This window comes from Myotis brandtii, unplaced genomic scaffold, assembly GCF_000412655.1.
Source record: "Myotis brandtii unplaced genomic scaffold, ASM41265v1 scaffold147, whole genome shotgun sequence".
Classification (NCBI taxonomy): domain Eukaryota; kingdom Metazoa; phylum Chordata; class Mammalia; order Chiroptera; family Vespertilionidae; genus Myotis; species Myotis brandtii.
The window spans coordinates 1956523-1969431 of record NW_005355292.1 but is presented as its reverse complement, the minus strand read 5'-3'; the positions used below and the strand labels follow the sequence as shown (position 1 = coordinate 1969431).

General features: G+C 50.7%; 1 protein-coding gene across 1 annotated transcript in view; it reads left to right on the top strand.

Annotated features, from left to right (window-relative positions):
* The first annotated feature begins 596 nt into the window (after window positions 1-596).
* ERG (v-ets avian erythroblastosis virus E26 oncogene homolog) overlaps window positions 597-12909 on the top strand; it is a 159071-nt gene continuing 146758 nt past the window's right edge. Inside the window, exons 1-2 of the mRNA XM_005861297.2 lie at window positions 597-694; window positions 2622-2709. Of these exons, the coding sequence (XP_005861359.1) occupies window positions 2671-2709 (39 nt within the window). The 5' untranslated portion in view covers window positions 597-694; window positions 2622-2670. The remainder of the gene's footprint in view (window positions 695-2621; window positions 2710-12909) is intronic.

The window sequence follows — 12909 nt, the reverse complement described above, 5'->3', positions numbered from 1 at the left end:
GGGATGTAGAGCGGTGCCCACAGGCCTATTCTAGGAAAGATGTATTTTCTTCCTTTTCTTTGAGTCTGGGACTGGTCTAGTCTGCGAAAAAACACGGGTCCTCCTAGCACCCACAGATTCAACAGATTGCTTCTTTCCTGGGACTGAAACACTTGCTTAAGTACAGGCTCAGGGATGGTTAACAAACCCCGTTACTCTCTGTTTAGAGCAGAGACAAGCGCGGAATGATCTGGGAAAACCATTATTACTGAAGCTGGGCCTGTAAGGCAAGGAAAACATTTTCAAAATACTTTCTCTGCGAAAGTCTACGTGTGCCTCAGGACGCCAGTCCGGGCGGGGCCTGTGCTTCTGTCCTAGTTTTTGCGTCATGATGCTGGGCCTCCCTCAGAGGAATGTGGCCCCCTTATCCCCCTTTCTAAGGGAAGGATTTTAACTTCATTCCCTTTTTAGGATATTTTAAAAAAATGTTTAAGGAATAGATTTTGTCACTAAACGTCTAGTTGAGACTTGGTGTTAATATTTGAAAACAAACAAACAAACAAACAAACCAGAAACAAACCCCAGGGTTTAATGTGTTGACATTCTCCTTTAGGCTGTTCCAAGATCTTTGAAGACCCAAGAAAAGCCGCGTTGACCAAAAACAAGACAGATGACTCGCAGGGAAAAAAGATGGGGGAGCCGAGGGCAATCGAAGGTAAAATAAAGACCCGGACAAGCCTACCCGTCCTCGTCACGATGAAAGAAAAAGGCGGCCACGTAGACATTCTGTGTCTTTCATATTTGATGTTTGTGGCCCCAAACCTACCGAGACCTCTGCTGGACCAGTTGGTGTAGTTGGAAGGACTCTGTTGGTCCCATTGATTCTCCTTCCCAAATACGATGCCACTCGCCAGCCCCCCTGCTCCCTCCCGCCCCCGCTGCAGAGTGTTGTAAATCGCTGCATTGTAAGGACTGTAGTCAGCACAGCCCCTCCCCTCCCCCTTCTGTTCTCTTCCACTCCTTCCAGAAGACGTGGAAGGCCGAGGGCGGGGTGCACAGACCTGGACTTTTATGAGATCTGTAATTCCCGCCATATTACCAAATTGGGTTTGAAGTTCTTTTTTTAGTAATTTTACCTGCATTCAATGGAAACCTCATTTCAGGAGGCACACACAAAGAATGAGCCTCTGCATTTATTAACTACGCAAAAAAGAAAAAAAAAGTAACGGTGGAAGATTTCAGAATTTAATTTTTATTTTTAAAAAAATGTATTTTTATTGACTTCAGAGAGGAAGGGAGAGGGAGAGAGAGATAGAAACATCAATGATGAGAGAGAATCATGGATCGGCTGCCTCCTGCATGCCCCACACTGGGAACTGAGCCCACAACCCGGGCATGTGCTCTGACTGGGAATCGAACCATGACCTCCTGGTTCATAGGTTGCCGCTCAACCCCTGAGCCACGCCAGTGGGGCTGATTTTAGTGTTTTATACATGAAACAAGCCCCTGAGCTCGTCAGGGCGGCCAGGCTGTCCTCGTTCCCAGAGGCGGAAGGGGAAGCTTCTGGTTCTTTGGGGCCTGGGCTCAGCCCGGAACATGCCTTCCTTCCACTGTGTTCTCTGGATCAAAGGCGGCTGTAAATCCCCTGTGAGCTGAGGGCGGGGACGTGCTCCGCCTGCAGTGTGAGCACCAGCATGTGTGTGGGGAGGACCTGTGTGGGGTGAGCTGTCCCAGAGAGAAGCCGCAACGTGTGGAAAGAACATCTGTTCTGAGCGTGGGGTGTGCAGCCGGGAGGAAGGCCTGGCGATGGGTCCTTGTGGTCCGGCTGACCCTCGTAGAGGAGGGCGATTTCCTGGGCGCCCGCTGCTCTCCTGAAGAGGCCATCTTGGGGGATGCCGAGGATTCTTGTGCCAAACCGCCTTTGGCCAGGCCCCTCTTCCCTTAGCCTCTCCCATTGGTGCGCCAAGAGCATGTGTTATCGCAACGGCGACCTGATGCAATTTCAAGACAGCGCTCCATTCTTGTTGCATTTTTAAAGCAGACATTATGCCCTGGAAGGACTTGGTGAGATGTGAGGGAATTGCATGCTTTCTAGGATCAGGAAAATTGTCGGCAGTGAGAAGGGATGCCCAGGGCTCCGAGTCTGCCATGGCCTCGGCAGGACGCCCTGGAGCCCGTGCGGGACAGGCCCGGAGCGTAAGGAGATGGGTAGACGGCCGAGGTGTTGGTGGGAACTTCCCAAGCCCAATGTGCTCACTATGAGAGAGGATGTCTCATCTTTTGTCTAACTTCTTTCTTTGAAGGATCATTCATAGATGCTGCCCATGGACAGTGACGTGTAGGAACTGCACGTGACGTGGGTTTTGGGGGGCTTGTCACACTGGGTTTTCCTGGGATGAAGGCGAGTGATGTTCCTGAAAGAAGGAAGTGGGGTCTCCAGTCGCTTTGTGCACCGCGCAGGCCTCAAGGACGCTCTCGGGCACACGTGCTTCCTGCAGAGCTGGGTTGTTATTGTTGTTACTATTATTATTATTATTATTATTTTTTACCATCACTTCATCAGCTTCATCATGTTTAGTCCTTTGGGAAAAGAAAACCCAGAATCATGGTTGCTCATTGTGGTTCTGTCCTCTGTCTCGCAGCTGTCTCCGGGGCTGCACGGACGGTGAAGGAGCGGGCCTCCTGAGGGACATGGTGCAGACTGTCCCGGACCCAGCAGCTCATATCAAGGTAGGTGCCCCTGCCCAGGAGGCTTCGGCTTCCTCCCGCTGGGCTGTCATGGTGCCTGCCCACACGCAGTGACTGCCATGGTCCCCCCCCCCGCCCCCCCGCCGCCGCCATGTCCACCGCTGTCTATGTGGCTCATTGCTAAGAAAATGGTGTTCACATTTTGAAATGGTTAAAAAAAAATCAAGGGAAGAACATATTTCATGACACAGTAAATGATATGAAACACGGATCTCATTGTTCACAGTGACAGTTTTCCTGGGCCACAGCCTGGTCACGCGTGTCCACACTGTCCAGGGGGCTTTCGCGCTGTAGTGGCTGGTGGCGTCGCCGCAGCAGCCCACGCGGAGCTGAAAATATCCAGTCTGGCCCTTTGCGGAAGGTCGCTGACCTCTGAGTTAGAGCAGGAAACGTCCCGATATTCTGAGTGTACTGCCTGGGTCACCCGGGAGGGGACCATGGGCGGCATGTGGGTCTCTGTGCACAGACGCTGTTCTGCGTGGGCACAGGGACCCTCGGCAGCTCGCCCCGCCACACCTGCCCCGGCTCACCGACAGCATTCCCCCGCGGCCCTGGCGGCGGGAGAGTAGGGGAGTGAGGCATGTGCAGAGGCAGGTCCCTGGGAGGAAGGCCCCCCACCCCCAACTCATTTCAGTCCCACACGGACACGCGGGGGGAGCCACGGCGAGGGAATGAGGCGATGGGTCTCATAGACTTGACCCGAGTAACTGCTGTGGGAAAATGGGGCCGGAGCCCCCTTCCCCAGGTGGGCCGTCTCCACGGTGCTGCTCAGCTCAGCTCAGCTCAGCTCAGCTGTGTCCACGGGCTCCCGTCCTCCCCGGGGTGCCAGGTCTTCACGGACCCCACCTGATTCCTTCTCCCCGAGGGGCCTCGTCACTTTCACTGATTTATATTCTTTGCCTAAAACACTTATGGAAAATGGGAAGTGGTTTGTCCTTGAAAGGAAAGCTTACGGTATTAAAAAATTTATCTTTTTTTTTTTTGGACTCACATGTACAATGCTTTCCAAAATATCACATACACACATTTTAACGACAATATATTTGGGAGTGTTACGGGCTGTGACCATGTGAAACGTACATCCTTACACGTGTGATTTCTTGGGAAATGGAAGTAATGAGAGCGCCAGTTCATTCTTTGGGTTTTACGGGTGTTCATGAAACTTCAGAAATAAGGGGCATTCCGGAGCGTTGAGGATTCTAAGGTTTAAGCAGGAGGTAGAGAGGGACGCTGTAATTTGATTTCTGTGTGACATTTTATGGGGGCGTGGCAGTTCTGTCTACCCTGGTGCAAGCGGGAGATCTCTTGTGGATGTTTTCTTCTGAAATATCTGGAATTTATCTGGTAAGTGCCCATGTTACACACAGATTGGGGGGGCGTGGAAAAGTAACCCCCCTTTTTTAGACTCTGTTGACCATGAAGCTGCTAGATGCAAATGAAAGCTCTGGGAAGGTGATATGAGAAATACCTTCTACAGTTCTGTGGAGGCGGGTCAATCACCGAAATCCACGGTGATTGGCATTTTGTTCCTCATCAGCCAGAAGGAAAAGGTGAAGTCAGTGCGAGTGCAGGTGTTCCGAAGGGAATTCAGGAAGTGCAGACAGTCTTGGGCAAATCTGAGAATCATGGTCCCTGAACGCGTGTGTACGGGGACCGTCCCGGATCTGATCCCAGGAATGAGCCGTGTTTCGGTTCTGCTCCATCACCCCATCATCCTGTTGGTTAGCACAGATAAGCGGAGGATGATTTGAAAAATGATAACCTTGAGAGTTTTTAAAAAACAAAATTCAACTCAGATCTCTCATGTGTGCTTGAAGGTGAACTGGCAGGTGAGAGTTGCAGTTGCTAACCGCTGGTGATGGCTCTGGGCTAGAGAGAACTAAACGTGTCTGTTTTCTTTGTGAATCTATCCAACTCTGCCTGTTGGAATTTAAATAATTATTCCTGGGCTTTTTTGTTTTGTTTTGTTTTAGGTCTATGAAATTGGTGTCCTGGACAACCACGTTAGGAAAATAGACTGCCTTTCTGTATTTCCTTAAAATCTCTGATTTGGGGCCCCAGCCAGTTTGGCTCAGCGGATAGAGCGTCAGCCTGTGGACCAAAGGGTCCCGGGTCCGTTTCCGGTCAAGGGCATGTATCTTGGTTGCAGGCTCCTCCCCAGCCCAGGGCCCTGGTCAGGGCTCATGCAGGAGGCAACCAATCAATGTGTTTCTCTCATAACGATATTTCTCTCTGCTTTTCCTTCTCTCTTCTACTCTCCCTAAAAATCTGGAAAAAAAAATATACTCGGGTGAGGATTAACAAAAAAATAAAAAAATAAAAATAATAAGCTCCCTGATTTGGGGAGGCTTTCAGGAGACTGTTCTGTGCGGAGAAGTTCCTGGCCAGCGGAGGAGGCGGCTTTTACTCGTGGGAGGGGAATCTTACAAATGGCGCTCGAATGGCCCACTTGCCTGTTAATGTAAATAGTGGATGACTTTGCCTTCGGCTCATTTCTCCTGAAAAGGACTTCAGTTCCCCACAGCGGTGACCTAACCGTGCAGGTGTGCGGCGAGGGGGGCGGGCAGCCACAAAGGTTGTGTGTCCTTCCCACGCCTGTCCGAGGGCCGACGGCGGGAAGAAACCTTTTGCATGAAGGAAATGTATTCTGCATAATTTACCACCGTTCTTTTCTGCCAGAACAAATATGAAATCTTAGAGCAATTGCATAATAGCGGGTGGTATTACTAATGCGTGTCATTAGCCTACTCTTAGGTCATCGCAGTCGAGGGGGAGAAGGAAGAAGAGGGAATGTTCTGGAAAGAACTTGACAGCGGCAGGGTCAGGACTTCCCAAGAAGTAAACGGCCGAGAGCTCCTTTCCCCCGTGATTCTGTAGCTGCCGCTCTGGAAGTAACGCGGAGGATTTCTGGCCGTAAAAGGCGTTCGGCTAAAATGCTGCTTGCGTTTCGTAGGAGGAAGGATTTGAAAGGGTTTTAAGAAGCAGCCAACGTGAAGTGCAAGGTCACCAGGGGGCCTGAGAGTCCAGTTGGTGAGCGGGAGCACAGAGAACACAACGCAGATGCAAACCCAGATCCCCGGACGGTGCCCGACTGGATCCGGGTGAGGGGCTAGACCAGCTCCTGGCCCTTCCTGGCTTAGCCCCCTCCCTGCTCCCCGCTCCCCGCTTCCCGCTCCCTGGAGGAGGCTGGGCCTCACTCCCCGCTCCTACCTGGCTGACAAAAGGCCATTGAGCAGTAAGCATTTCACACATGTTTGCAGATCTGATTTATAGTCACTTTGCTCCACAGGAAGTTAGAAAGTTTATCCTTTGAGGATATACTCAGCAGAGACCAGAGACCGGAGTTTCCCCCTGAAGTCTGTGCACTGTGAGGATGACGCAAGCCTTTGATACGCTGCCTAATTCTTCCTTAATAAATCAGCTTTGATCGGATTCCAGCGGGGTGTGCACCCCCGGCGCGCCTGGAGACTCCGGGCTGTTCGGGGCTGCGCGCTCGTTTCTCTGCAGGGCAGTGGCCCGTAAGCAGAGAAGAGCAAACTCGCAAACAGCTCTACAATGAGTGCGTATGATTTTTATGATCAGAAAAAGAGTATTGTCTGAAAATATCAAAATATCTGATACGAAAAAATAGGAGAGGCTTCTAGCATCGAGCGGCCCTGCCCACAGATGTGGGCTGCCCTGGAGCTGGGCTCTACTGTCTGTCCCTCTCACCGGCTTCCTGTGTCCCTCGGGCTGTGCTCAGGGCGCCTGCATTGAGGTTCAATGCCTGCTCCCCGGGCCTGCTGCACGGCCCCCCACACTGGTGACTCCTCGTTAAGACTCAGAGATGCTGGTGTTCAGGGAGGCACCAGCTTTCCCAGGAGGTGTAGGCTGGGGCCGGAGGCGAGTCGGTCACTTGCCGGGAGAAAGGCTGTAAGTGTGTGTGGTTGTGTGGTTGGCCTAGAAACCCTCGGGGCCTTCCTTCCAGGGGTGGTTCTCAGACAGCCTGTCTCTAGGCTCAACAGTGCAGATTCTTGGGTTCCCCCAAAGCTTTTTCGGTAAGTTTGGGGTGGCCTCAGGGAACTGCATTTTAACAAGTGCCTGAGGTGTCTCTGTGGACCTTGCTTAGATAATGAATAATAATAATTTTTTAAAAACGATTTGCTATTGATTTTTTTTTTGAGAGAGAAGAAGGGAGAGGGAGAGAGAGAGAGAGAGAAACATCGATGTGAGAGTGAACATTGGTTGGCTGCCCTGCCTGCCCCATTCTGGGGGTCTAGCCAGTAACCCATAACCCGGGCATGTGCCGACTGGAAATCAAACCAGCAACCAAAGGAGCCACACCTAACTCTTTAAAAAACTTATTTTTGTTGCTGAAAGTATTATAGATGTCCCCATTCCTCCCCGCCATTGACCCTCTCCACCTGCTCCCATGCCCCCTCATGCCTTCACCGCACTATTGTCTGTGTCCATGGGTTATGCATAGATGCACAGAAGTTCTTTGGTGGATCTCTCACCCCTTTCCTCTGAGGTTCGTCAGTCTGTTCGGTGCTTCCATGTCTTTGCACACTTCTCTCCTCCTTTCTAGGTATGGTTGTTAATCACACCACGGATTTACAACACAGAAGTGTTCTCAAGGGCACTCTGTACTAACTTTTATGTGTACATGTATATGCATATGTATATGTATGTGTATGTGATGTGTGTGTGTATATGCATATGTATATGTATATGTTTATGGTTTATTTTTTAGAGCAGTTTAAGTTCACAGCAAAACAGAGCAGAAAAGTGCGCAGCTCCCATATGCCCCCTGTTCCCACGCACACACCACAGCCCCCGCCATTAGCGGCATCGCACCAGGCGGTCCATCTGTTAGCAGTCGGTGAAGCTACGTTGACACGTCAGCATCACCCAGAGTCGGTGGTTACCATAGGGCTCACGCGTTGTGCTGTGCGCTCTGTGGGTTTAGATTAATGTGTAGCGGCATGTATGTCTCGTACGGAGTAGTTGCCCTGCCCTGAACATCCTCTGGGCTCCCGCCACGCATTCCTCTCCCCCCCCCCCCCCCCCCCAGCCCCTGGCAACCACGGATCTCCTTCAGGCTCCGCGGCCTCGCCTTTCCCGGGTGTCGTGTACTTGGGATCAGGCAGCATGTCGCCTTCGCAGCCCGGCCTCTTTCCTCGGTCAGGTGCGCAGGCGCATCCTCTCTGTCCTGTCATAGCTTGGTAGCTCATCTTGACTTTTTTGAATCAGGGAACTTTTTTAAAAAATCCAGTGAATTCAAGTATTTTCTCCCCAGAATAAGTGCACACACCCTCTCATACATGCTCACAGACCTCCTGCAGCCAGCCTAGCCCCCCTCACGGCCCCCCCGGCCCCACCGCACCAAGGCCCAGGGGGTCCCAGGCCGGAGCCCTGGGCTGGTGATGGAAACCCCGTTGGACGCAGTTGATGAAACTGAAAAATGTTCATTTGCCCCTAAGTCCCTGCCAGAAAGCGCGTTGCCGCTTGAGGTGAGTGGGATGAATGGCAGAGCTGCTCTGAACAGGGATCGTGTGGAGGCTCATTCTGGTCTGAGTTTAGCTCAGAGGACGGACACTCCTCCCGCAGACCCGTCTGTGGAGCAAGTCTTCTCACAGGTCAGGTCAGCGTGCTCAGGGTCCCCTGGGGAGAGCTGGCTGCAGAACCTGTGCTCCCAGGGCCCTGGGGCTGCTGGCCTGGAGGCCACTCCCTGGCAAGGCTGTAAGCCATGGTTTTCAGTGCGGGTCATGGCCCACTTGTGGGAAGGGTCAAGGCCAACATTAACCAAAGGCAGAGGAATGGGGAGGGAGAGAATGGAAGTGACCAGGATACATCCCTCATGGAATGGAAACGTCTTACGTGGGAAGACTTGCTTTAGTGCGTGTGTGTGTGTGTGTGTGTGTGTGTGTGGACACCGGGTTGTGATATGTAACATGCGCTTTCTTACCCTGGGTGCATCGAGCAAATGCGCTCGGGGTTTCTGAGGAGGAAGAAACGAGGGGGAAGCACCACAGCGTTTTACCCTAAGAAACTGCGGGCTCGCAGGCATGAACTCGCACATGTGTCTCTCTCCACGCATTGGGCTCCGCTGACTCTGGCGGCCAGATGTTGGGATTTATCCAGAGCAGGAACTGTAAATAGCAGAGAAAGTTTTTTTTTTTAATTTTAAAGATCAAATTCCAGGGTTAAATTAAAATCCCGGTTTTGTTTTGCTTAATTGAGAGTCCCATGTTACTTCTGAGCGTGTACTTTAGAAAAAGTAAACAGATTTAACCGAAGCATGGCTGTTAATTTCTGAGCGATTCTTGGTGGATTTTCTGGAAAGTACTGTTCATTTGCATTGCACGTTTACTGCTAATATGCTGCTATTATCAATATCCAAAAATAAACAATAACACCCATTTATATAGACCTCCAAATTAGTCCCATAAACTTTTACGATAGTGGTGCTATTGAGCCAACTGAGCTTGAGGCTGACAAAACATGTAACTCTAACCATGCGACTCTCTGTCCTTTGTTTTAAAACCCAAGTTTAAAAGGGGGCAATGCTGAAAACCTTTGTAGTTAAGATTCATCCGTCACCAATCCAAAGTTGGTGCTTAACGTCAAAGTAAAGAGCAAGTCAAGTTTTTCATGACGTATGTTGTTTGAAAAAGCTCCCAATTCAAATGCTTACTTTTCATTATTGTTTGAAGAGAAGGTTGTGTAAATGTACCAGTTTCATTGCACATTGCAGAGCCTGCAGCTGTTTGGCTGTCAGGGGAGGTGGTCCCTGGAGGAAGCATTAAGGTTAGGGTTTGGGTTGAGGGTTTAGGGCCAGGTTAGGGGTGCTAATAGACAGTATTAGCAACGAACAAAGACATCAGGAAAGAACACAGAACCAAAGAGAATATTTTATCTTCTGGATAATTCAAGCAGTGTGCTTCTGTTCTTATTTCTGAGTCGTTAGGAATGGGAGATTCACATAGAGCCAGTAAAAGGACTTAAAGAGACCCATTACTCGATTCCTAAAAACTGAAATGAAAACAAACAACAACAAATGAATCTTACGTGACGTAAGACTTACCTGGTGCAAAAATGTGGCTATGAATTAGGAAAAATGACACACAGGGTTTTTTTGTTGTTGTTTGTTTTCCCCGAGGTTTGTTGAGATATGTTTGATGTTCCACACGGTGTAAGTGTATGGTGTATACGATTTGATACACGGATGTTTTGGGACGTGATGACCACAATTGAGTTAGTTAACATCTCCATCGCCTCACTTTCTCAGTTTATTTTGTGGTGAAAACATTGAAAGTTTACTCTTTTGGCAACTTGCACCTACGGCGTCCGGCATTGTTCACTGCAGGACAACCTCCCCTGACGGCCAAATAGAAAACCTGCTGACTCTCTCATCCCAATTGCGCTTCACACCCCAGGACTCACTCCTCTTGTCCCCGGAAGTTTGTGCCCTTGAGCGGACTCTCCCTGTGCCCCGCCCCCAGCCCACCCCACCCACTCTTGTTTCTGCCCCTTTGGTTTTTAGGCTCCACGTTTAAGTGAGATTACGCAGTATTTGTCTCTCTCTGTCTGATTTATCACACTCAGCATTATGCTCTCACAGTTCCTTTTTCTTTTTAAACACATTTTACAGAACTACAAATAGATGCCTTAGAAGATCTCTGGATTGATGTTAATTCATGTTATAAACCAACTGTGGGATTGAGTAAGTGTCTGCTATTCTTTTTGCATCACATAAGTTTTTAGCTTTACCTGAAAATGTGAAAGTAATACGTTACCTACAACCCCAACCGTTTTGTGTCACTGTGAGAAGAACAGTATTTTCGCCATCAGATCACTCACTGAAGATTAAGCTTTCGGATGCTGGCTCATTTCCTCTGAAGTGGCCGAATAGCACCGTGGGTCATTGGAATGATGGGAAATGTTATTTTCCAGGGCCTGTCTTCACATCGGGGCATGATACGTAATTTTGCACTAGTGTTGGTTTTAGGAGCGTTGTGTTGGGGTCCCTGGGAAGCAGAGAATTAGGAATGCAAGAAGTTTATTGGAGGGGGTGTAGGGGGCGACGATAAAATGAGGGGGAAGCAGGACTGGGGAGAGAGAGCCCCAGGCTGAGTACAGACCTGACAGTTCGACCAACCCGCCTGGACCCCTGGAGCAGAGATTGGCTTGGAGGGTCCAGCGCTGGGAGAGGGGCTGGGCTTCCCCCCTGCCCCCCTTCAGTGTTGGCCGTGTGTCCGGGGTGAGGCAGAGCCTGAGCTGAGAAGCTGGAGGCTGTGCAGGTGGATGCTGGGCTTTCTTGAAGGGGCATCTGAGGGGCACACCTCCGGTTGCCGCAGCAAGAACGGGATGGAGCCCTAGCTGATTTGGCTCAGTGGATAGAGCGTTGGCCTTTGGACTGAAGGGTCCCGGGTTCGATTCCTGGTCAGGGCACATGCCCGGGTTGGGAGCTCCATCCCCAGTAGGGGGTGTGCAGGAGGCAGCTGATCAATGATTGTCTCTCATCATTGATGTTCTTCTCTCTCTCCCTCTCCCTTCCTCTCTGAAATCAATAAAATATATATTAAAAAAGAACGGGATGGAGCCAGCTCCTCCCAGAATGCAGCAGGATCATCATTTGCTTGACCGTGTTACTCCATCCTTTTTCTTCATGGGGGTGCGGGGGGGTAACCATGTACAGGGCTGTCCTCTCCTTAGCAGGAATGCCCTTTGCTCATGACATTGGAGTTTCTTGACATGGAGTGTAGCCGCTGGTCTGGAGTTCTGGGCCGGGGCACTTCGCTGTCCATGGTTTTGCCATTATCAAGTGCACATGATGGAAAACTCGGATCCTTAACGAAAAGGGGTGATTATTTAAGAAATCCTACTCATTTTATTGTTGGGATGTTTCTTAGGTTTAGACCTCTGGATAAACAGTGTTTGGCTCTATTCGTTGTATTATCTGCCTCTTGTGTCCTTGAAGGTTGACCTTGAATCTCTCTTAGGGCTGTTGGTTAAGTCTGTTCTCAACTAGTCAGAGCCCAACTCTCAGCACTCAAATCTCGTTCGTCCTGCATCAGCCTCTGCCCCCAAGCACTTGTGCCCCATGTTTGGGCTCTCACGCTGCCTGTGCCTGGGTGGTGCCCCTGTGACCTTTAGCGCTTGAACAAAATGGGAGAGGGGATGAGTCTCCTTCCAAGTTCTATGCTAGAAGCAGAGCAGTCCCCTCTCGAGGGCCACCCAGAGCCTCTCCAGTCATGTTCCTGCCCTGCCCCTGCCCCAGCCTTCTGCTTCTACCAGACTTCGGAATTTGGGGACCAGGAAAGAGAATTGGGGGAAGACATGCCCATAGGTCCCTTGCATGACTCCTGATGTTCCCACTCTGGGCTGTGCCTGGACCTCCTGGGCGGGTCTGTGGCCTCTGTGGTGGGCCAGGTTCTCTGGCTGTGGGCTCCTGCACCCGTCTTTCCTGCTGGGAGCCTTCTCAGATAACCAGGGGGATCTCGGATGGGCAGGGGGATCTCAGATGGGCAGGGGGATCTCGGATGGCCAGGGGGATCTCGGATGGCCAGTGGGACCCTGGAGACAGAATCTCCATCTCTCTCCCCTCCCTTAGCTCTTCTATCTTTTCTTTATGTTCTGATTGCGTAGTCACTAATTTTAACATTATGTTTTGTGTGTCCCTTCGTCTCGATGAAAGGCATATACATTTCACACCGTCCTCCGGGTTGATAGTCAGACGGTCTACAGATATTGCCATCCTGACTTCATTTCTTGTAAGTGTGCCTTCTGTTCTGGGTTTATTCGTTGGAATTGTTTCCTCTCCCGGCAACGTGCAGTGTCATTTTTGTCACCTCCGTGTGGGGTGAGGCTAACTGGGGGGTTTCTTCTCTTCTTCCTTCTGGCTCACTCAAAGCCACCTGCTAGATTGACACGATGGGAAGGAAAGCAGTTGCCCAGGAAGGCCCGGTCCAGACGTGTGCGGGTGCTGTGCCCGCGTCAGACACCGCCTGCCTTGTCTTTCCTCGCTTCCCGTTGACTCTGAGGATGGAGAGGGGTGCAAGGCTCGCTCTTGTCTGGGGCCCACTCAGTGAGCTTTGCCTTGGGGAGAAGTGCTCGGTGGCTTTGGGAAAATATAATGCCACCAAAGCCCTAGTGGGACGTAGGTAGAAGGGTTTATGACTTACTCCTTGAAGAATAAAC